This window comes from Lactuca saligna, chromosome 3, assembly GCF_052625555.1.
Source record: "Lactuca saligna cultivar CGN05327 chromosome 3, ASM5262555v1, whole genome shotgun sequence".
NCBI classification, from domain to species: Eukaryota; Viridiplantae; Streptophyta; class Magnoliopsida; order Asterales; family Asteraceae; genus Lactuca; species Lactuca saligna.
Window position 1 is genome coordinate 118,689,880 of NC_136419.1, and position 26,437 is coordinate 118,716,316.

A 26,437-nucleotide genomic window follows, 5' to 3' on the forward strand; every position below is an offset into this window, starting at 1 on the left:
GGTAAGATTTGCCTCCTGTATTTTGAAGGAAAGAGCCCGAGACTGGTGGGAGGAGGTAGACATCGTTTTGGGAGGCGAAGCCCTGGAGACGATGACTTGCGATGAGTTTACGACCCGGTTTAGGGACGAGTTTGCACCAGCTATTAAGGTTCAACATTTGGCGAGGGAGTTTCCGGACCTTCGCCGGACGACTAGGATTATGGTTGAGATAACTACCAATTTCCGGTAGAGAACTTTGTTTGTTCTGCAGTATGCTGCAGACAAGGAACGAAAGAAGGTATGCTATCATGACATGTTGAGGGATGAAAACAAGGAGTTTGTGAGTTTATCAGGGTGCTGGACCCTAAATTATATGATTGCTAGAGCCCGAAAGCATGAGATGGATTTAGAGCACTTTGGGAAGAGGAAGCCAAAATATATTCAGATTTTAGTGGGCCAGCTGAAGAGACCATGACTTAGGATTCATGTTTGGGAGGAGATCAGGGTTGGGACCATTTTACTAAGTGCGGGAGGACACATGAGGAAGGATATCAGGAGACAGACCGAGGATGTTTTAGTTGGCTGATTGTTCATTGTTGAGGGGTGGAGTTATGAGTACAACTTCTCCAGTTACTTTGAGGATTATTTGTTGATGTATTTTGTAAAAAGTCGAAGAGGGTGTTTTGTGTAGTTTCGCATTTTATGTTATTTTACTAAGTCATCTATTATGCGAAGTGAAAATGTATAGACTTAGTATATTTTTGTTTGTTCCCTATAAATAGGGACTTAGGCTAGAAGTAGAAAAACGGATGCTAGAACTCACTTCTGCTTATTCTGTAATCAGTCTTAATCAATATGAGATCTAATTAATATTTACTCTCTGTGTTCTTCATCTTAAATTGTTCAAATCTATCTTTTCTTTTCTAAATTCTCGATAACAATTCTCATCAATTGGTATCAGAGCGGGATTCAAACTGCTTAGATCTGATTTTCGTATAAGAATCATTTGCTTTTTGAGTTACAAATTCACTCAAAATTTTCCGCGCATTTTTAATTTTGAAAATCACTTTTAATCTTCAGATTTGAATTGATTCTGCATTTGAATTGTTAAGTCGAGTAATCGATTAGTGATTTGTGATCAATTCATTTGATAAAGTTCTAAAATTCATCAAGTTTTCAAGTTTTCAGACATTTTCTGTGTTCATCAATGGCGAATTTTAACATGAATTCAATGACTTCTTTCTCTCACTTGCTTGGTTCCTCAACCAAAATTCCGATGTTAATTCCAGAATACTATGATCAGTGGGCTGATAGAATGGAAGATTACTTAAATGGAATTGATGAAGAACTTTGGAAGTGTATCGATGGAACAGTACAAGCTCCTGCTAATGTTCAACCAATTGGATCATCCACTGCATCTACTGATGTTGAAGAACAACGAAATCGACTGAAGCAAAATGAAAAGAGATGCATGAGAGAACTAAGAGGTGCTCTACCTCCTGTGGTTTACAATTACATTCGTAGTTGTAAAACAGCAAAAAAGATCTGGAATACTCTAAAAGAAAAGTATCAAGGTAGTGAAAAGACGAAGATCAACTCTGTGAAGCAATGCCTAGTTGAACTGAAGGAATTCAGACAAAAGGATACAGAAACTCTCGAAAATTGTTATGATCGTCTGAATGAGCTTATGTTTCCCTGCAATAGGTATGGTATCACTAGATCTCTCATGGAGTTCAATTTAACTTTCATTATGGGTCTTCGCAAGGAATGGCGAAGTGTGAGCATGATGATTAAGAATCAACAAAGTTTTGATACAACTACATTGAATGATCTTTACAATCAACCGAAAACACATGAATGTGAGGTCACAGAAATGTATGAAGAATCAAAACAAGCTATTGGTGGTCCTTTGGCTCTTGTTTCAAAGGTATCAGAAACTGATGAAAAAGATGGTTCAGATGTAGAAGGATTTTTGATGAACTCCGATGATGAAGCAGTAGCATACTATTCAAAGAACAGAGTTAAAAAGTTTTTCAAAAAGCCTTTTAATCCAAAAGGAAAGAATAGTGATGTGAAAAATGATGTCACAAGATCTGGAGGGGAAGAGAGAAAGAAAATGGAGAAAACAGATGAAAAACAGAAAAATGCGAATGAAGAGAAAAAGTTGAAGGGTGATTCAGGAATTTACTGTCACTATTGCAATGGTCTGAATCATTTCGCAGCTGATTGCATGATGCGAAAGAAAGAAGAAAAGAAAGAAAAAGTGAAAGATGAAGCATATTACTTCGAAAAGATTGAAGAATTACGTGCAAAGACCAAAGGAGTGTCTCTAGTTGCTAAGGGAGAATCTGCTGAAGAAGAAAGTGAAACTTATCAGATCTGGTCTTCAGGATCTGATGATGAAGAAATGAGGCATCCCACACATGGAGAAATGTTCGCAAGTTTTGAGGATTGCGAAGAGAACATTTCAGGGCAATGTTTTATGTCTAAATCCACTAACAACCAAGGTACATGCAATTCTTGAATCTTTTAATATTCCTTTATCTGCTTATAATGCTGAAATTGTTTCATTTGATGATACTGTGGCTTATTTTGATTATGTTATTGTGTCTGCTAGTAATGAAGCTAAGAAATTAAATGTGCAACTTAGTGAGACATGAAGAGATTTATAAATAAAGAAGAGCAGAGTTGAAAAATTAGAAATGCAAGTCAAAAATATAGATTGTGATAGGAATAATCTTTCTAATGATGTTAGGTTGTTACTAGCACAAAGAAACATATGTTGTAATTAAGCAAAACCATTGTATGCAAAATTAACAGCTTTACATCATTCTTCTGATATTAGCAAAGAACAACATAGGAAACTTTTACCTTTTCTTGAGTATGAACGTGAAAAAGTTGATGTTGTTTCTTATGATTGCGAAAGTACAATTGCTCAGTTTGACAAAATACCCGATGATAGGTATTCATATGGTATTATCAAAATTGATGAATTTCTGAATGCTGATGAGTTGGTTGACATTGTAAATGAAAGTTTGACAAAAAGTGAACAAGTGAAAATCTTAAAGAAAACCGAAAATTCAACTCTTACTTCACAATTCAATTATGCTAATATTGATAAAAATGCTGATAATGTGAGTGAAATCAGTGAAATAGAAGAAGAAGAAGAAGAGATTGATTGTTCTCAATTGTCGATCATTAATATCACATCTAAGATCAAAGGTAAAGAAATAATAGTTGATTCAATAGTAGAGGATGAAGTTGATAAATCTTCAACTTCGCAACATTGTAAGTTTGATAATGTGGAAGTTGAAAGCTGAAAATCTGATGATACTACTGAAAATAGGAAACTTTTACCTTTTCTTGAGTATGAACGTGAAAAAGTTGATGTTGTTTCTTATGATTGCGAAAGTACAATTGCTCAGTTTGACAAAATACCTGATGATAGGTATTCATATGGTATTATCAAAATTGATGAATTTCTGAATGCTGATGAGTTGGTTGACATTGTAAATGAAAGTTTGACAAAAAGTGAACAAGTGAAAATCTTAAAGAAAACCGAAAATTCAACTCTTACTTCACAATTCAATTATGCTAATATTGATAAAAATGCTGATAATGTGAGTGAAATCAGTGAAATAGAAGAAGAAGAAGAAGAAGAAGAGATTGATTGTTCTCAATTGTCGATCATTAATATCACATCTAAGATCAAAGGTAAAGAAATAATAGTTGATTCAATAGTAGAGGATGAAGTTGATAAATCTTCAACTTCGCAACATTGTAAGTTTGATAATGTGGAAGTTGAAAGCTGAAAATCTGATGATACTACTGAAAATAAAGAAGAAAAGAAAAATTCAACTGAAACACATCAAAGGGTTGTGGTTGATCAAGTGTTTAAAAATACAAAAGAATTTGACAAAATTTTAAATGACAAAGGTGCACATTATTTGGAAACCAACACAGTGGTATATCCAAATTTTGTATGTACTGATTAAACTATTTTTCCAAATCAAGTTTTTGTCACTACTGGAAATGCTGAGAAAGTTCATCCTGAGTTCAATAAAATGATTGAAAAAGATAATCAAAAGTCCTCAACTGAAGGTTTTTTCGCAAATCAAAACACAGAAGAAAACAATTTAACCCAAAATTCTTATGTGTTTCAAAAACAAAAATCATTACAAAAATGGGTGGTTAAAGGTGAAAAATCAAATTTTTTTTTTGAAAAAGCTGAAAACTCAAAGGTTGAAGTGAAACTAAATTCTCAAGAATTCAAATTGATGGTTGGAAATTATTCAACAGAAAATAATGTTTCAAGAAGACAAGCAAGAAAAGCAATATTCTGGCAAGTTGTGACTAAAAATAAATCAAAAGATGAAAAAGAACAAATTTTAAAAACATCATCAAAATTTCAAAATAAAAACACACAAACAACTTCAAGTTTTCATAAACAAATAAATTATGTTGACAAAGTTCCATATATTCGCAAATATGACAACAATCGAAAATTTGAGAATTCGCAAAAACTTGCAAATAATCAAAAGTTTCCAAATGTTGACAAATTCAGGAATACTTCATCAAGTTTGAAGAACTCAACTCAAGTCAAAGCGAAAATTTCACCACAACAACCAAATTTTCCAAATCCTTCAATATCAAAACCAACCAAAGTTTCATACATCAAAGGAAAGTCTGATGTAAGTATGATCAATCATTGGTTTGAAGGGAAAGGAAAGAAATATCAAAGTGCAAAGTTTTCAGAACAACAAATCAAAAGTGCATTTGATAAGTTCATAAATAATTCTTCAACTGCTAGTACATCATCCCATAATTCGCAAGTTCCAGTTCAAAAATGGAAACCAGTTATCAAAAATGCGAATGTTGTGAAGGATAAGATTACAATCAATGAGAATCCAAAATTATTGAATGACTATATTTCAATATCTAGAACTGACAATGTTGATATAATGGATTCTGTTACAAACAAAGTGAAAACATGGTTTTTAAGTTCCAAAAAGTTGTTTAATTCTACTAATGATGGACCCAATAAGTCTTGGGTTCCTAAATTTTTTCAATAAATGCAGGTGATATGTGACGAGCAATATGATGCAAAATGGTATATTGATAGTGGTTGCTCTCATCATATGACTGGAAGAAAGGAAAATTTGCGAGATTACAGAAGCTTGGAAAATGCTGGAGTTGTCAAATTTGGAAATAATCACAAGTGTCAAGTGAAAGGATATGGGAAAGTTACAAATGGAAACTTCACAGTAAATAGAGTTGCTTATGTTAAAGGACTTCAACATAATTTGATAAGTGTATCACAACTTGTTGTGGGTACTGGAAATCAAGTTGTGTTTAATGAAGAAGGAAGTATCATCTCAAATGCAAAGACAAATGAAATACTTCTCAAATCCAAAAGATATGGTGATATGTTTACACTGGACATCAAACCAATTGTGGGAAAACCAGCTGTGTGTTTAATATCAAAAGCATCTAATAATCTCATCTGGCTTTGGCATAGAAGATTGTCACATTTGAACTTTCGAAATATAAATAAACTTGTAACTGAAGATTTAGTTCGAGGGTTACCAGTACTAAAATTTGACAATGATTCTTTGTGTGCAGCTTGTGAACAAGGAAAACAACATCGAAAAGGACATCCGATTGTCATAGATTCAAAGATAGTAGATCCATTGGAACTTCTTCACATTGATCTATGTGGACCATCAACTGTTGCAATAATAAATAAAAAGAGGTATATTTTAGTTGTTGTAGATGATTTCTCTAGATTCACGTGGGTGTTTTTTCTCAGGTTGAAATCCGAAGTAGCTCAGATGATGATTGATTTTATCAAAAAGATTGAAATTAGTCTGAAGAAGAATGTACGAAAAATTAAAAGTGATAATGGTTCGGAGTTTAAAAATCAAACTCTTGATAAATTTCTCACAAACAAAGGAATTTCGCATAATTTCTCATCACCATATACTCCACAGCAAAATGGTGTAATTGAAAGAAGAAATCGATCTCTATGCGAAGCTGCCAGAACCATGCTAACATATGCGAATCTACCTCAATATCTTTGGGCAGAAGCTGTGTCCACATCATGTTTTACTCAGAATCGATCATACAGTCATCGAAGATTCAATGTTACTCCATATGAAATAATCAATAATCGGAAACCTAATGTAAAATTCTTTCATGTTTTTGGTTGCAGGTGCTTTATTATCAATCTCAAAGACAATTTGTCCAAGTTTTAAGCAAAAGCTGATGAAGGCATATTCTTAGGATATTCACAGAATTCAATGGCATACAGAGTGCTTAATAAACGAACAAGAAAAATTGAAGAAACTTTCAATTTAATGTTTGACGATTACTATCTTAAACAAATTGATTGTCAATTCGATAACAAACCAGTACTTGTGGATTCAAATACTCAAATTGATAATTCTGAAATTAATGATTTTGATTATGACTTAATTTTTGGAATTCCTGACAGGGCAATTGATGCAGAAAATAATGCTCCTGATAATCACACATCAGAATCCTCAAAACATACTGATGAATCAACAATAACTACAACGTCGATAACTTGTGAAAGCGCACCAAATGGTCATATGGAGGAGGAACACACAAGTATCCATGAAGATTGTATACCAACTTTTGAGGGGGAGAAAGACATTATAGAACATCAAGTTGAGGGGGAGCATTCACAAAATCAACAAGAATATCAAATTGAGGGGGAGCATTCACAAAATCAACAAGAATATCAAATTGAGGGGGAGCATTCGCAAAATCAACAGGAACATAATTTTGAGGGGGAGTATCCAAATGCAGATCATGTTGAGGGAGAGCATGATGAAACAGAGACAAATAATCTTGATAAAAATGCAGAATTTCATGACTTTAATGATAACTTTTCTGTTGCAGGATCTGAAAATGAAGAAATGTATGAAGATGCACCATTAGAATATGATCCAAATTATCCACCACTTGCGAAATGGACAAGAAATCATCCAAAAGAACAGGTAATTGGTAATCTACAAGAAGGTGTGTTGACTAGAGCTCAAATTCGTGCGAAAAATGAGGTACTGAATACTAACCAAGAATTTTGTATGTTTAATGTCTTTATTTCGAAAATAGAGCCAAAAACGGTAAAGAATGCTATGAAACACTCAGATTGGGTTGTTACTATGCAATCTGAATTGGCTGAATTTGAACGAAACAAGGTTTGGCGATTAGTTTCTAAACCTTCTAATGTTTCAATTGTTGGATTAAAATGGATTTTTAAAAACAAAACCAACAAAGATGGCAATATTATTCAATATAAAGCAAGACTAGTGGTTAAAGGTTATTCGCAACAAGAAGGCATTGATTATGAAGAAACATTTGCACCTGTTGCAAGACTTGAAGCAGTTCGCATATTTTTAGCCTATGCAGCTCACAAAGATTTTGATGTTTATCAAATGGATGTTAAATGTGCATTCTTAAATGGAAAACTCAAAGAAACAGTGTATGTTGAACAACCACCAGGATTTGTAAACAATGAGCATCCTGATCATGTTTATATTTTAGATAAAGTTGTATATGGGTTAAAACAAGCACCAAAGGCCTGGTACGCAACACTTACAAATTTCTTGAAACAATTTAAATTTAAACAAGGATCAGTTGACCCCACATTATTTTGCAAGAAAGTTGGGTGTCATCTAATGCTTGTTCAAATTTATGTTGATGATATTATCTTTGGTTCAACTGATCCAGCATTGTCACTTAAGTTTGAAAATTTAATGAAAAGTTAGTTTGAAATGAGCATGATGGGAAAAATTAATAATTTTCTTGGTTTACACATAAGACAGAACAGGCAAGGAATCTTAATCAATCAAGAAAAATATACGAAGAACTTGGTTGAAAAGTTTGGAATGCTTAATAGCACGAAGCTCAGAGTCCCTATGGCAGTAGGAACACGACTAACTCCTTCGTTAGACACTCCTGCTGTTCATTTAACGTTGTATCGTAGCATGATAGGGTCTTTATTGTATTTAACTGCGAGTAGACCTGATATTATGTTTTCGGTTTGTTGTTGTGCTAGATATCAAGCAAATCCAAGAGAACCACATTTGACGGCAGTGAAAAATATTTTTCAATATCTAAAGGGAACCGTTTCTTTAGGACTTTGGTATCCTGCGAAAACAAGATTTTTCATTCAAGCTTTTTCAGATTCTGATCTAGGAGGATGTACCTTGGATAGAAAAAGTACGACTGGTGGATGTCAACTATTGGATGGAAAGTTGGTGAGCTGGCAATCAAAGAAACAGACTTGTGTGGCTATATCAACTGCTGAGGCAGAATACATATCTCCGGCTGCTTGCACTTTGCAAATTATTTGGATTCAGAGTCAACTTTGTGATTATGCAATCAACATGAAAAAGATTCCTTTGTATTGTGATTCACAAAGTGCGATTCGCATTTGTCATAATCTAGTGCAACATTCAAAGACAAAACATATTGCTCTTCGATATCATTTTATCATAGATCATGTGGAAGATGGGAATATTGAAATTCATTTTGTTAAAACAACTGAACAACTTGCTGATATTTTTACAAAACCTCTTGATGAAAAATCATTTGTTAGAATTTTAGCAGGTTTGGGGATGATTAATGCGAATTCAATTTAATCAACACAAGAATAAATGTTTTGTTCAGTAGATGCGTCAACATTATTCAGAGGTTACTGTTCATTCAGAGGCTTCGCATGGCTTCGCATCCATATCATTTCGCATCTGAGGTAATATCAACTAAAGTAAGTTTTACGAATATTACTTTATTTTCTTTTGAAAAATCAAAAATCCAAAAAGATTTTATTTTTGTATTTTCTTTTGAAAACTCAAAATTCCAAAAAGATTATAATTTTTTTTTGTATTTTCTTTTGAAAAATCAAAAATCCAAAAAGATTTTATTTTTCTTTGTTCTTTCAATTGTGTGCTGAGAATTTAATGCAGGGCTAAAATGCGAAGTGGTCATACATTTTGTTTCTATGGGAAGGTATTAAATTTTTTTAAGACTAGTTAGGATGTCCCTAGAAGCATGCTGATGTGTGTAGACCAAAAGCCTCAACACGACTCTATGTGTGCAAAGAAAGCCTTAATGACATTATCACATGATAATTTCTTCCCAAAAAGGCTTATATTCGCATAAGTCAACACGAGCTACCTTACTCTTCTCAAATGAGTTAATAGTTTTCTGTTTTGTCCATTATAACAGAGGTACACTTCGATTCTTATCTAATCTTTTTAAACCAAAAAATTCTTACATTCCAAATTTTTTTTATCAAAAGATTTGTCCTTGAGGTTTTTGATCAAACCAATCAAAACCTAGACAAATCACAACTCTGTGTTTATGATCTATCATCATGAGTCCGTGCTGAAAGTGAAACCCAAAATTCATAAACCTTAAGGAATTGACGGGGAACTTTGTTCTAGATTTTTACGAAACCTTTGTTTCAGTATCAAAAATTTTGAAACTTCAAATCATATTCAATTCGCATGTGTGGTCTTGATCAAATATTCACAACCAAGAATGTTTGTTACCTAACAAGATCCATAACAAAATTTTCTTTTGAATATGATTTCAATGTAAGTTTCATTCGCAAATCCTTGTCATGATAAATATTTTCAAAAGCCAACTTGTCACTGACTACATTGGTCAAACAAGTAATTTCATTTACAATTTCTCACCTTATTTTAAGGTTGATATGTAATGAAATTTCAAACCAATCCAAAATGACTTTTAAAAGAAGCCCTTTGATACTTCTCTACAAGTATTCGATTGTAATTCACGGGAAACTACACAAGCAGTTGATTATCTCTCTTGATAATTAATGAAGCAACCTTTGTCCGGGGTTTTACTGCATTCATGTCAAATTGAATTATTGACATCACAACATTACAAATATCTTTGTTTCTTATCTTATTTCGTTTGGCACAATGCACACACGAAATCCTTGAGGTTCTGAGTAAAACCAACTCAGACTGATGATTTCGCAAGTCTGGCATATGACTTCACTTTAAATCCCAAAAGTGAATGAGCCTTGCTTCCATGCGAAGGGTTTTACCGGTTCGAATTCTATAACGGATACTTGACAGGCTGTATACTCAAAATCGTTGGTATTTTGTCCGGTTTTCGAGGAGAAGTGACAGTTACTTTTTGGAATGTAGTTACCTTTTGCAGTCATGATCCGACTTTCAAGGTGCCACGTTGGATAACATTAAATGTATCCCGCTTCAATTTCAAATCAATTTTGAGCAACCTATAAAAGGGGGTTCAAGAGCACTATGTACGGTTACGCAAACAAGAACTCTCATAAAACTTCCAAGATTCAACCTCGATCCAAACTTCAACTTTCTCTTTCAAAACCCTAACAATGGCAGCCACTACTTCCAACACTGATGAGGTTCTTTCTCAATCCCTGATGAAGATTCAAAGCACTAACTACCAAGTTGATCCGAAAGTTTCCGCTTATCCAGAAGAATTGAAGATGCTTATTGTTTCTCTGAAACGCTCATCTTTAGCAACTGCCATGTTCAATTCATTTCCGGTTCCAATGGTATGGTTATCTCGTGCCGCTTCAACGGCTTCATACAATCACACGGCGGATGTGATTACTTTCAATTTAACCAACAACAAACGAGTTAAACTATCCAAGAACTTGTTTGTGGAAATTCTGTAGATTCTAAACAACCCTCCGTTTATCAAACCTGTCAACTCGTAGGTCATTCATATGTTTAATGAGATGGGGCATCAACCGGAGTTGACAAAAATAAGTGATTTCAGAAAGTCTGGGTTGCCATGTATATGGAATTTTCTATTTGGCATCTTTCTAAGGTGTCTTACAGGAAGAATAGTCGGATTGGATAGAGGAAGAATGGAAGTATATGCTATGGTCATGGGCATCTACTATGATATTAATGTCGATTATGCAACCCAGTTGTGGAAGGAATTTGTTAAAAGTCTTGAAAATACAAATTCGGAGAAGGGAATTTCATGTGCAAGATACTGGAGCTTAATTCTTGAAAGCGTGTATGCGAAAGAAGAAATTCCAATGTTGACCAATGTTGAAGTTGCTGAATTTTCTTTCTATCAATTCCCAAAAACTGTAGAAGATGATGAAGCAATATTTACTCATGTGGCTCGTATTCCAGATGCGATGCTTCGCAAAGTTTCTCCAACTCACAAAGTTTTGGTGAGATATTTGCGAACTGTTAATACCGTAGATCAAACTGGAGTTTTACTAGATGTTGCTACTCCATCTAAGACAAAGAAAGTTAGCAAGCACAGTGCAAAGGGTTCATCTTCACCAACCGAAGAAACTTCAAAGAAATCGAAGAAGGAACTCTTACCTTCCAAGTCTGGGGTACTGAAGCAAATTCGCAAAGCTGAACTAAGTAGTAAGGGTGTTACTATTCGCAATACTTCTGCGCTAGTATCTACAGCAAAGAAAAGACAAAGAGCTGAAGACGTTGCAAAAAATATGCAACGCACGATGATTAAAAGAAGGAAGATGGTGATTCGCAATGAATCATATGAAGAAGAAATAGTTCCAGAAACTCCACCCGTCACAGCTATGGTATCTGTTTCTTTGCCCATCATACAAACTTCACAAATTTCTACCACTATTCCACAAACCAAACCACTCGAAATAGTTCTCACCAAATCAGTTACTGAGGAGGTTCCTATTTTCGATATGGTTGTCAACGTATCTGATACGGGGGCACCTATCCTGAGTGTTGCACCATCAATTCAAACATCCTTACCCATTTCATTACCAGTTACAAATTTATCCACCACTTCATCAATTTTTGATCATGCTCTTCAAAACCCATTCACCACACTTTTTCCTTCTCAATCACCCGAAAATCCTCAACCTTCGCAACCATTATGAGATACAGAAGTCGAAGGAGGTGCCTTTGGTGGGATACATGATGATATTCCTTTTGATTCAGATGAAGAAGATATTCCTGATCATATGTTGATGACAGGAAAACAGTTTAAAATACTGAATCAAAACCCATTCACCACACTTTTTCCTTCTCAATCACCCGAAAATCCTAAACCTTCGCAACCATTATGAGATACAGAAGTCGAAGGAGGTGCCTTTGGTGGGATACATGATGATATTCCTTTTGATTCAGATGAAGAAGATATTCCTGATCATATGTTGATGACAGGAAAACAGTTTAAAATACTAAATCAAAAGTTAAAGACCATTATTCAATCACAAGCTGATTCTAGTAGAATGTCTTCAATATCTGCCATGGAGGTTGATATAATGATCAAAGGAGCAGAGAAAAGAATCATGGAAAAGATTGCTCAATCCGATAAAAATAATGAGCTTAGAATTACATCACAAGGAAGTAATTTTACTTCTGTGGTTCAAGATCTTAGAGCAGTTACAAAAGAACGTCATGTTCTTTTTGAACAAGATGTAAAGAAAGTTCGTGAGGATGTCAACTTCAAAATTCAAGAGTTGAAGTCTGAACTTGCGAAGGATCTTCAGGATGTTCACATGAAACAATAAGAAGTTCAAAAGCAAATTGTGGACATTTCTTCTCAACTACACAAGCTCAATGATATTCCTGTTCTTCAAGATCATAAAGTCGAAACAATGAAGAAGTTTGATCAGCTAATCCAATTAGTTACTGATCTTAAAACAGATGTTTCGCATTCTTCATCCACTCAAATCCTTACTCCTGAATTCTTGTCTCTAAAGATTAATACTTAAAACAAGCTATTCAAAAAGCTCCTGCCCCACTTACAAGTTTTACTTCTTTACTACCAAGGGATGCTCCGCCTGTTTCCACAGGGGTGCAAGGGGGAGAAGAATGTCGGAGTAAAGAAGAGGATGTGAAAACTGTTGGAAATGTGATATCAACTCAGCTTGTTGCTACTCTTCCAATTCCTTTAAAGCCGATTTCTGCAACAACAATTACCACATGAACAATTACCAAAGGTATTGTTATTGGAAGAAATGAAGGAGGTTCAAGCTCAAAACCTCAAAAAAGATGTTGTAGGAAGAGGAAAAGGAATATTATATGAAAAATCAAAAGAGGAGTTGAAAGCTGAGGCTGAGGCTGAGGCTGAGATGGAGAGGATGAGGCAGGTTCAGAGTATAATGAGGCAAAGGGCAAGTGATCCTCCCTCCATGAACAAAGGAGATCCTGCAAAACTTTACTCTTATGAAACAATAGAGTCAAAAGTTGTGTGTAGGGAAATGTATGAGTTCGAGAAGAAGCCAAAAAGAAGTTATGATATTGCAAACTCAGATCATTGCCAATTGGATTTCCCTATAAATGAAATGTTGTTCATCAATGCGGAATACAAGATTAGTGAGAAATTTGATAATCCGAATGATTATACTCAAATGAAAATCAGATTTCATGCTGTCTTGGGGAAGAATCCAGATGAAGTTTGGTCCTTGATGAAGATCAAAAAGGTGGTGACAATAAAGAAGGATATTTTGTTTGAAGAGATGCTACAAAATTTTAGATATTTTGTTATCAGAGCTGACAACAAACAGTATGACTTCACAGTTGCTGACTTTCCATTGATGAACTGCAATGATTTAATTCAAGTAGCACTGATTTTGAAGCATATGGAAGAAAAAAATCTTAAAGGCTCTGATACAGATGTATTCAAAGCAGGCTTCGCACATGTGAAGACTTTCATAGACAACTATTTCGATTGTCTAGCCCTTACAGATGATGAATTAGCAAATGTGCTGGGAAGGGAAGTGAAAGTTCCATGGGAGGAGACTTTGACACAATCTGCTTTGTCAAAGTATGGTGTTGGTGAAATCTGCCTGAAACCTTATGGTATGGTGTTTTCTGGCAGAGATACAAAAGGGAATCCGAAGAAGTTTTTGTTCAAAGTCTCAGAGATTGAAAGATATAATTCTTCGCAATATACGCACTTCATTGTACATATGAATAATTTCAAGAAAAATAATGAAGGAGACAAGAAAGATTTGAAGAAGGTGATCTCCTAGTATGGAGAAGTGCGAAAGACATTCACTCTGCAATTCAAAAGCTTATGAGTTGAATTGTATCGACTGTTTCCAAAGGGGGAGAATGTTGATGTATTTTGTAAAAAGTCAAATAGAGTGTTTTGTGTAGTTTCGCATTTTATGTTATTTTACTAAGTCATCTATTATGCGAAGTAAAAATGTATAGACTTAGTATATTTTTTGTTTGTTCCCTATAAATAGGGACTTAGGCTAGAAGTAGAAAAACGGATGCTAGAACCCACTTCTGCTTATTCTGTAATCAGTCTTAATCAATATGAGATCTGATTAATATTTACTCTCTTATTTCTTCATCTTAAATCGTTCAACTCTATCTTTTCTTTTCTAAATTCTCGATAACAATTATCATCATTATTGACGGTCTTGAGGGTAAGGCAAGAGCCCTATGAGCAAGGAGCCGAGCATTGCAGTCTTTGTCAGGGGAGGCAAGGGTTTCATCAGATGCTATTGTGGGTATGCTATCTTTTTTTTTCTTCTTAATTATTATCAGTATTTATATTACCTTGGAATCTTGTTTTGGTATAGATGAGTATTATCTTTGGTTTAGTTCTGTGTTATTGCATGGCTTATGTCATCAAGAATTGTTATATGTCATTTTGCATGCCAATAGTCATTAGTGGGTCGTATCTCGTTGAACGAGATTCAGTTTGTTTGGTTGTTGTTCCGGATCTTTAACGGGATCAATTCAGGGGTATCATTTGGAAGGTCTATGGTCGGATTAGCTGGTTAGTTCTCCAATGAAGTTAGAGTTTATCCATGTTAGCTTCTGTTCTTGTAGGATCAGTAGTTGCCTATAGAAGGACCTTTAGGTCAAATCACTACCAATGCTAGGGAAGGAGCGGTAGCAAGAAGATGGTGATGGCAGTCTCATGAGTATCTATAGTCATTAGAAGTGTCAGAGGAATTTCATAATCGAAGGGTTGAAGATGGTTAGAATCAGATTCCTTCTGAGAATGAGAAGTTGGAGTGAATATTCATCAGTTCCAGTCAAGGGTTATAGTCTTTCTCACCAACATAAAGGACCTAAGGATTTGGTGTTGTATCATGGGAAGTGATTGGGATCATCAGACTTGCTAAGATTTCGAGGAGTATTCATCTGGATTTTAAGAGTTGTGTGATCATCGAGATTGGAGAATAATGGAACACTGGCATTTGTAAGCTCAGGATGTCGATAATTTGGATCGTAAGGTTGCGAGATGGAATGAAAATCCATCAAATCTTATGGATTGGAAGGACCCAGTCGAGCCCCATTGGGGGAGAATCGTTAGTCTAAAGGATTGACAAGGAAGGATGTTTGGGTTTTGTTTCACATATGTAGTGACGCATGGCAGGTATGTAGATGGATCCAGGTTGAGAGTGGTGTTAGGGCCTCTCTACATATTCTTGTCTAGTTAAGGCTTTGGGGTTCGAAGCATGATCCGAACACCATGTTGGGATATAATTGGATGCGTGTTCAACTCAGGTCGATTTTTCGTCAGTATGGTAGAGGTGTGGTAAGACCATGGGTGGTGACCATGGCGGATTTGAAGTGTCATAACACTGCGGGGTGGCTGTATCATTCATTGGTGATGTGGTGCAAACTATACCTACCTAGTTTTAAATTTATATCCTAACTACTAATATACTATTAAACCTATATGAAGTGTACATAGTCAGTTTATAGTATAGTAAAGTAAGTTGGGGTCGAACTCAGGAAACATATTTAATTAACTAAAATAATTATTAAAAATTTACCTAAAACAAGCAAAAGTTAAAAGGGTTTTTATCTGATTTTCAAGTTCAGACAAACTTAAACGCTTAACTAAATATTTTAATCAATATACTAAAGAAACTTTCGTTTAGTTCGAATCCATTTATTCTCTATGGTTAGTTACTAATTATGGATTATTAAAGTTGGTTACCAATTATTATGTAATTAGCAATTCAAGTCCAAATTTACTAATATTTTAACCAATTCATGAACTACCATGTATGGGCTATGTAAGATTTATCTGAGCAAACACAATTATGGCCACAATTTATGTTCTCTAGTATAACTAAATTTTTTAGTTTTATAACTTTTTTAAGATTTGGTCGATCCTAGCTCAATTAATTTAATGGTCACTAAATCACTAAGTAATCAAATTCATGTAATTTAATGGTCACTAAGCTACACTTAACTTGAATTCAAGCAACAAAATAACAACTTTAACACGCTAGTTAAGGAAAATCAAACACAAGCACAAAATCAACTATTAAAATCAATAAATTAATCAACTAGGCCATAGAGTTAAAGTATCATCTACCTAAACGAAAGAAAAGAAGTTCAGCTACTCATGGTGAAACCAAAAACATAAGTTCAACCTAAATCAACATGATTAAAGTAATCATACTGATGTGATGATGTGTTCTTCAGTCTCTTAATCTCTAAGCTAAATCTCCTTCAAAAAAATGTTTTATGCACTTTTCTAGCCTTCAAAATCAGTTATCCCAAAATACCTCTCCTCCCAGAAGCTCTTTAAAAGCTCTCCAAATCGTAAATGTGAAAGAGTATTTATAGATTTGGAGATACATGGCTCATGATGTGAACTGGGGCTCAAGTTGTGACTTTAATAAAAATCCATATCGGGGAAGGATTCTGACTTCCCGCATAGTTATCTTCTAGAATACCCTCTTCACGTCGTGGGGTTGATTGTCACGTCATGATCTTGTTTTTTCACTGGAATTTTCTTCTTTTAATCTTCAATCCTCCAAAGTTCCAATCATTATCAATTCTAGTCAATATTTGTCTAAGTGCAATGACTACATAAGCTCTCCTGGATAGATTTTAGGTACAGGCTGCTACTAGATTATCTTTCATATCTCATAGGTTTTCACTAAAACTTGGGAAGCCATAAAGATACTATAACATATGTGGGCTTAATTAAACATTTGAGCTCACAATGGATTATCCCATCCAACGCTCTCATGGTTTGGAAACACTATCTCTATGGGGTTCGTTGTACCATATACACGGACCACAAGAGTTTGAGACACATCATGGATCAGCCGAACCTGAACATGAGATAGCGTAGGTGGCTGGATGTAGTCAAGGAATATAACTCTGAGATCCTTTACCATCTGGGTAAGGAAAATGTGGTTGCGGACACCCTCAGCCGCAAGTCAGTTGGATCTTCTGTATCATCGACTTGTATGAGGATATATACGGATTCTCCACTGGTGAGATTGATTAAGGAGGACCAGGTTGAGGGTGTGTGGCAGGAGAACTAGAAGTTGGAGAGGATTATAGGCGAGATCACCATATTCGTATATGATAGTTGAGGATTATTGACCTATTATGGTCGGGTATGGATTTTGATGTCTGGAGGGGTCAGACAGATGGTTCTGGAGGAAGCTCATAAGTCTCAATTCTCTATTCACCTGGGGGCTACCAAAATGTACCAGGATTTGAGTATGAGTTACTGGTGGACGCGTATGAAGCGAGAGATCACTTGGTATGTCGAGAGGTGCTTGACATGTAGGTTGGTCAAGGCCTAGCAATAGAGTCCACATGGCAACCTGCAGCCTCTAGAGATTCCCATGTGGAAATAGAAGCAAATCACGACGGATTTCATTACCAAGTTGCTGAGGATGGAAAATGGATCTGATGTTATATGGGTCATCATGGATTGATTGACCAAGAGTGCCCACTTCCTGTCCATTCAAGAGAGCTTATCGGTCGAGAAGTTGGACGACGTGTATATCCGCGAGATCGTTCCTCGCCATAGGGTACTGGTCTCTATATCCATGTTGTTTATTTGCTATGATATTGGTATGATTGTATGGCATTGATATTTTGTGGGAACTCACTAAGCTTCGGGCATACAATTTTGGATTTTGTTTCAGGTACCTTGGATGATCGCTGTAAGGCGAAGGCGTGATCATGCACCTCCTCGCATTTTTATGATTTTGACTCTGGGATACTCTAATATGAAACTATTTTATAATAAAGATTGTTTTTGAATGCTTGAATATGGTTTAAATTTTTATGAATTTAATGATGTTACAAGTTGGTATCATAGCCTTGGTTTGAGTGAATTAGAGGAACACTCATGTGAATCCAGTCTCAAACTACGGAAAAGATTTTAAAATGGTTTTCAAAATACTAAAGGAGGATGCAGAGTGTACGATCAGCCGGAGCTAGTATGTAGACCCCAAAATACCATATGGATATTTGATATTGTTATAACAACATGCTAGTGCTAGGCTATGGATCTTTATGAATTGCATGATAGAATTGCCTGATTATATGATGCCTGATAGCCTAGGGTTTTCCATATATGAAATTCACATCATTACTGTAGTTGCTTAGTGTATGCATCATAGTTATACATAATTAAGATCTTATAGCCTGAGAATGTTTGGTTTGGCCTTATTTCCTGTTCTTGTTTGATGAAGGGCTTAGGGTAGGGTAAGATATTTGAAAGTCTATAGGGTCCAACGTTATGTATGACTAGCATACACGAGTGCTGCAAGGCTGGTGAAAGTTTCATGGATAAGTTGTGCGGGGTCAGACAGGCAAATATGAGATATTTAGCCTTCCTCTAGGAGTGAGGATTGAGCTATCGTTTATGTAAATTGTTTGGGCATTTTGTTGATACTTGAGATAAATATGGGTAGGTGTGGAAGATAGTATACACGTGTGATGCATTTTTTGTGGAAGTTTTATGGATGGCTTATTTGGGATGAGTCCGCCAGTAGGAGATATTTAGCCTTTCCTATAGGAGTGAGGGTTGGGGGCATTCCATGCTTACTTATAATTTTAGGGCGTTCTGGTGATACTTGATACAAATATAGGTAGGTGTGGAAGGTAGTATGGGCCCGTACTACTGAAAGCATAGGACCCATACGCGTAGCAAGGAAGTCACAACCCCTAAGGCTTTGTTGGGAGTTGGTTCCCCATTATTATATGGGATGTATGATATATGTCTGGTATACTTTCAACATGGTGGTTACGAGGCGATTTGTGACCAGATTCGAGTTAGGATTAGGAGCTGAGAGTCAGGGTGGACCAGTAGTGCCTGAGACCATTGGCCAAATGAGGCCGGATGAGTTGGAAGCCAGGATCTGGGAGATGTTGTAGGATGAGGTTGCTACACTATTATGGGCACAATTCCCAAAGATGTTTGGGGCTATCAAGACCGTCATGGTTGAGTACTTTGATGAGCGTTATGCACCCATTGCTGAGACGGCTTACGCTACAGACTCTGCTGCTATAGCAGCCGCTGGTGGTAGGACCAATTAGGCTTTTCAGTACCGAGACTTCGATAACACGAAGTCCCCAAGTTTTGATGATATTCAGGATTGGATCGTAACTCTAAACCTGCTGAGGTCCGAAGCAAAGGACTAGTGGAGGTTGATGAGAAGGGCGTATACTGATGATTAAAAAGTTGTAGTTACTTGAGATTAGTTCAAGGAGATGTTCCGCACTCGCTACATTCCACGGGTGGAGCGTGACCTGCAGGCATAGAAGTTCTTGGATTTGAGGCAGGTTACAGAGTCGCTGATGGAGATGACCTGCATGTTCACTGAGAGGGTGATGTTTTCCCCAGAGTTTCTTCTTACCAGGCTGAGATGGCATGTTATTTAAGCATGCTCAAGTCCGAAATCCGACAGTTTGTTGCTACCCAACATTGTCATACATTGATGGAGTTATAGGACGCCACTAGGCGACAAGAACTTGAGATTGAGTTATAGTTACGGGAGCAGAGGCAGGCCCCAATGCAGCTGCAGCCAGTGTCGAAGTGGTCTAAGACCGCTAATACTAGGTATGGGGGCCAGTGAGGCCGTATTTGTAGGAAGTGTGGGAAGGACCATTCTGGGGTGTGTAGATATGGTGTTGCGTGCTGCAAATGCGACAAGGAGGGGCACGTTGTGAGGGATTGTGATTAGCCAAATCCAATTCAGGATATGAGGATTTGCTACCACTGCGATCAGGTTGATCATGTGAAGACCAACTGTCTATTGCTCGCTGTACAGTAGGTGCAGGCTCCAGCCCCTCCTACACTTAGGATCACTGAAAGGGGTCAGGGTAGAGCAGAGCCTCGGAAGGCTTGGGTACACGCCTTTCAACTTATAGCCGAGGAGGACTTGACAACGCTGGGCATGGTGGCTGGTATGTTTCCATCCTTTTTTTATCTTATTGATTATATATATTTTATGCTTATGTGTTTGTACCTATATAGGTACGTTTTTAGTGAACTCCTTACCCATATTAGTATTATTTGACTCCGGGACGAGTCGGTCATTTGTTTCTTGATCATTCATAGGGAGTTCGATTTTCCTGTGGGATAACTTGAGTGTCAGTTGCAAGTATCTATCACCAACGAACACGTGATTTCTGCTTCTTCAGTCTATCGGGGTTGTGTTCTGCAGATCTTCGGGGTATCCTTCCCAATAGACTTTATTCCAATCCCCATGGAGGATGTATGTGTAATTGTGGGTATGGACTAGTCGAGTCACTTCGGTGCCATGATTGACTGCAAGGTTCAATGGGTGGTAGTTCGAACCCCAAGTGGCGGAGAACTGGTTATCTACAATGAGGGCACCAGGTTGCGTTCAGGGTTTTGCTCACCCGCCAGGGCTCGACAATATATTCAGTGCACGTGTGTGGGTTATTTGGCGTACGTGACAGACATGCGGGTTAGGGATTAGGTATCAGTTTCCGTGGTTCCAATGGTTAGAGACTTTGCTGACGTGTTTCCGGAGGAGTTACCCGGAGTGCCTCCTGAGAGGTAAGTCAAGTTCTGGATCAACCTAGTGCCAGGCACAACCCGTATCGCTAAGGCGTCGTACCGATTCGCACTACCCAAGATACATGAGCTGTCATCTCAGTTACAGGAACTGTTAGGCAATCAGTTCATCCGTCCGAGCTGTTCTCCTTGGGGAGCATCGATTCTCTTCGTTATGAAGAAGGATGGTTCACACCGGATGTGCATTGACTACTAGGAGCTGAACAAGCTGACGGTGAAGAACCTTTACCCCCTCCCATGGATAGATGATCTCCTCGATCAATTACATGGAGCCTTTTGGTTCTCTAAGATACAACTGAGGTCCGGCTACCATCAGGTCAGGGTTAGAGAGGATGATGTGGAGAAGACAACAATCCAGACCCGTTATAGACATTACGAGCTCGTGGTGATGCTGTTTGGGCTCACCAATGCACTGGCAATATTTATGGACCTGATGAATCAGGTGTGCAGACCGATGCTTAATTGCTCGGTCATTGTGTTTATAAATGACATATTGGTGTACTCCAAGACCAGAGAGTAGCACAAGAAGCATCTCCGTAAGTTATTAGGAGTTTTGAGACCAGAGCGACTTTATGCCAAGTTCTCGAAATGTGATTTTTGGTTGTGAGAGGTTCAGTTCCTTGGACATCTCGTTAACTAGGAGGGGATTTTGTTCGATCCGGCCAAGATCGAGCCGATTATGCAATGGGAGGTTCCGAAATATCCCTCGGATATTAGGAGCTTTTTGGGATTGGCAGGGTACTACCGGAGATTCACACATGGTTTTTCCAAGATTTCAGTACCCCTCACTCATCTAACGAGGAAGGGGTGGAGTTCTAGTGGGGACCAAAGCAGCAGACTGCATTCGAGAGTCAGCGATAGCGACTGTACGAGGCACCAATGTTGACACTCCCTGAAGGAGTTAAGGATTTCATGGTAATTTGTGATGCATCGATCTACGGATTTGGAGCATTCCTTATGCAGAGAGGACGGGTGATAGCCTATGCATCGCTGTAGTTGAAGTCGCACGAGACGAGATATCCAACACACAATCTAGAGATGGGAGCGGTGGTATTCGCTCTCAAGATTTGGAGACACTATCTCTATGGGATCTGCTGTACCATATACATAGATCACAAGAGTTTGAGAGACATCGTGGATCAGCCGAACCTGAACATGAGACAACGCAAGTGGTTGGATGTAGTGAAGGACTATGAATGTGAGATCCTTTACCACCCGGGTAAAGCGAATGTGGTTGTGGATGCCCTAAGCCAAAAGTCAGCTATATCTTCTGCACCAACGACATGTGCGATGATATTTGTGGATTCTCCACAGGTGGGATTGATTAAGGAGTCCCATGTTGAGGGTGTGCAGTAGGAGAACAGGAAGTTAGAGAGGATTAGAGGCGAGATTACCAGATTCGTATAGGATAGTCGGGATTATTGACTCGTTGCGGTCGGGTAGGGATTCCAGTTTTTGGAGGGGTCAGATAGATGGTTCTTGAGAAGGCTCATGAGTCTAACTTCTCTATGCACCCAAGGGACACCAAGATGTACTGGTATTTGAGTATGAGTTACTAGTGGCCGTGCATGAAGCGAGAGATCACTTGGTATGTCGAGAGGTGCTTGACTTGCAGGATGGTTGAGGCCGAGCATCAGAGGTTGCATGGGAAGGTGCAGCCTCTAGAGATTCCCATGTGGAAATGCGATCAAATCACGATGGACTTCATTACCAAGTTGCCAAGTATGACAAAGGGATTTGATGCTATATGGGTCATCGTGGATCGATTAACCAAGAGTGCGCATTTCCTGCCCATTTGGGAGAGCTTATCGGCTGAGAAGCTGGCCAACGTGTATATCCAAGAGATCATTGCTCTCCATGGGGAGCCGGCCTCTATCGTTCTATATCGTGATGTTCGGTTCACCTACTGCTTATGGCAGAAGTTCCACGAGGAACTGGGCACACGACTGCATTTTATTACAGCTTGTCATCCGCAGAACGACGACCAGAGTGAGCGTACCATACAAACCCTTGAGGATATGTTGAAGGCATGCATCCTTGACTTTAGTGGGATCTAAAATTCCCACCTACCCCTTGTAGAGTTTGCGTACAACAACAGCTATCATTCCAACATTGGTGCTCCGCCTTTTGAGTTGTTGTATAGGAGGAAATGTCGTACCCTGGTCTGTTGGGGAGAGGTTGGTCACATGGTGATAGGTCAGACCGAGGTGGTTCTACAGACTATAGAGAAGATATAAAATGTGAAGCAGCAAGTGCAGACTACTCAAAGTTATACCGACCGAGACTGATTCGAGTTGGATTTCCAAGTCGGTGACATGGTATTGTTGAAGATCTCACCCTAGAAGGGTGTGATCCCCTTCAGGAAGAGGGGAAAGTTGGGTCCCTAATACATTGGACCTTTTTGGGTTATTGTCAGGGTTGGCAAAGTGGCATATAGACTGGATCTCCCGGAGGAGCTCAGTCAGATTCACAACACTTTTATCATCTCCCTGTTATGGAAATGCATACTTGATGAGGAGGCGATAGTGTTATTAGATGATATTAAGGTCGATAAGCACCTAAATTACATGGAGAGGCCTATCGCAGTTCTGGAGAGGAAAGTGAAGGTTCTACAGAACAAGGAGGTACCTCTGGTAAAGGTACATTATGAGCACATTATGGGATCTGAGTTGACTTGGGACCCAGAGGATGAGATGTGGGAGCATTACGTGGAGTTGTTTGCTGCAACAGACTTCGAGGACGAAGTCTAGTTAGAGTGAGGGAAATTTGTAACATCCCGACACCCAGGTATAAATTTTAAATCTTTTAAACTCACATTTTAGAACCTACTCGACGAGTTGGTTACCCCAACTCATCGTGTAGAGATTGATCAGGCCGCATGGATTCTAGAATCTACTCGACGAGTTGGAGGACCCAATTCGACGAGTAGAGGTTGTGCATGAAAACCCTAATTTTTAGGGTTTGCACCCTATTTAAACGACCTTAAATGTTTTCCCCTAGCCACCCTTGCCTTTGTCACAACTAGAGAGTAAACACTAACTGAACTAAACCCTATTTTAGTGTGTGTGAGGCTAAAGTGTGTGTTTGGTTCATTTCTTGAAAGAGGCTTGAAGATTTGGAGGCTTGGAATGGGAAAAAGCTTGTAGATTCAACATTTACATTGTGTTGGAATTCAGTGGAGGTAAAAATTGTATACCTTGGTTTTCCATTTCTTAGATGTCTTCTTATATAAGTATATGGGTATTTTGGTGCAAAATGGGGACTTCATAGGTTTAAGCTTGTCCAGAGGGTGTAGTTTCATATCTAGACTCCTCTAGGCCCCATGAACATAAATCTCTCGACTTTATCTAGCCCTAGCCATTCTCCATGACCTAAAACTCTTCCCAAGCTTAGTATGGACGATTTTAGCCTCATGAGACCTTGCATGCACGTAAAGTTGGCAACTTTACGTGGTTACTTCACCCTAGAAAGCTAAATTTTAAGTTTGGAGCTATGATCTCGACTGGAATGAGCCAAATTCGAAATGGATGAAGGAACTCGACGGGTTGCACAGTTAACTCGACAAATTGGATGAGGTGTTCCCACTTTCTAGATTTTGAGTAAACTCGATGAGTGGGTGAGATGACTCTGTAAGTTGATGAGGGTTTTCCTGATCTTCTAGGTACTGAAGTACTCGACAAGTTACCTAGGTAACTCGACGAGTCGACTCGAATATTTGGTTTAGAGGTTCTGAAGGAACACGATGAGTTACTAAGGTAACTCGGCAAGTTGAGCCTAGTTTTTTGTTTCTAAGTTCTGGAGGAACTCGACGAGTCAGTGGATTAACTCGACGAGTCAGGTCAACATCGACTGTTGACCTTGACCGATGACTTTGACCATGACTAGGGGTTGACCAAGTTTGACATCTGAGGGTATTTTGGTAATTTGTGAATTTATTGAATTGGATCAATGGTGGCTGTAGGTGTTTGAATTTGGAGTCATGCTTCAGGAGTTTGATCTTTTCAGTTCGATACAGTTTAACATTATAAAGTGAATTGTCCTCACTATACTAACAGGGTTGAAGGCACCAATGTCAGCCCTTATTGGATTGTTATCTTGGTTATTGCATGATGATATGCTTAGTGACCTGTTAGGTCGGTATCCTGGTATATAGGATAATGATATGTTAGTGACCTGTTAGGTTGGTATCCTGGTATATAGTATGATGCTATGATTAGGGATCTGTTAGATCAGTTTGACTGATTTTACATGCTAGCTTGACTGATTTTACAAGCTAGCTAGCTTATGATATTATTTGTTGATAGTGTATGTGGGGTTAGGTTGAGGTGGACTTGCTTTGTGCTAAAGGAAAACAAACCCAGGATGGACCCGATAGACTGCAAACCCATTAAGGCATATCAGTTAGGCCAAAGGCTCGGAGAATGCTCCAGACAGGCTGAAGGCCTGGGTGGGCAGACCAAACATGCTGAAGGTTCTTAAAGTGGACTAGATAGACTACAGGCCCGGTAGGGCAACCTAGTCTTACTGTAGACTCTATATGCATGTTGTTTATTTGTTATGATATGGTTATGATTGTATGGCGTTGGTATTTTGGGGGAACTTACTAAGCTTCAGGCTTACAATTTTGGATTTTGTTTCAGGTACTTTGGATGATCGCGAGAAAGGAGAAGGCGTGATCGTGAATTGTAACAACCCGACGTTTTCCATCGTCGAAAACTTGTTCTACCCGTGAGATTTCGCCATTAGTCGATTCATTTCGTTCTCGTTTTGGGTTAAACTAATTAAAACTTATATGTTTATTATAATTTAATGAGTGTCCAAATCCCTTAGGAACTCATGAAATTAAACCAAAGGTTTTTATTTCAAAAAGTTAGAAACATTCCCGTCGGGTGACGGTAACTTAATCGGGTGCAACCAAAAGCCCCGTTTAATGCCAGTATCGGGTAGAATTCCACCGTGTCCAAAACTTAGACATTATTTAAAGTGATCTAAGCACTCAATTGAAGCTTTTTCTTCCTCTCTCTACTCTCTCTCTAACCTGTCTCCTAAATCCAAGTTTAAAGGTCCAAATCATCAATTTTAGGCTCCAAATCCTTGAGGTACTTCCCCTAGCTTGTTATGTAACATCCCTAGCCTTCAAATTCGAGTTCAAAGCATGAAATATGACCATAATCATGAGTTTACGGCCATGGAACCATCCTAGGCCGTAAACTCATATATCATGGGTTTTGGAGCACAAAAACCCTTCCTAAGCACAATTGGACCTTAGATATGGCTAGATGGCTTTATGAATTGGAACTGTAACATTTTAAACTTGGATTTTGAGTCATTTGAAGGAGTTTACGGCCAAGGCACAAGCTTGGGCCGTAAACTCATATAAAAGGGGTTTTCATGACCTTAAACCCTTCCAAATCACAAACAAGACTTAGATATGACCTGTAGAATATTGGTTTTAGCATTTGGACACCTTAAACATAATTTTTGAGGGGTTTGTGTGAGTTTACGGCCAAGGCATGTGCTTGGGCCGTAAACTCCTTAAATCATGGTGTAAACTCACTCCTAAGGTGTTAGAAAGTCATCCAACACCACCAAAAGCCTTGGAATAAATCATAGTTAC

General features: G+C 37.9%; 1 protein-coding gene across 1 annotated transcript; it reads left to right on the forward strand.

The window, feature by feature from the left end:
- The first annotated feature begins 20,743 nt into the window (after window positions 1-20,743).
- LOC145035913 (uncharacterized) lies at window positions 20,744-23,570 on the forward strand. Its single transcript, XM_078984414.1, has 2 exons — window positions 20,744-20,802; window positions 23,237-23,570. The coding sequence occupies exons 1-2, from the start codon at window positions 20,744-20,746 to the stop codon at window positions 23,568-23,570; spliced, it is 393 nt and encodes a 130-aa protein (XP_078840540.1).
- Window positions 23,571-26,437: the final 2,867 nt, after the last annotated feature.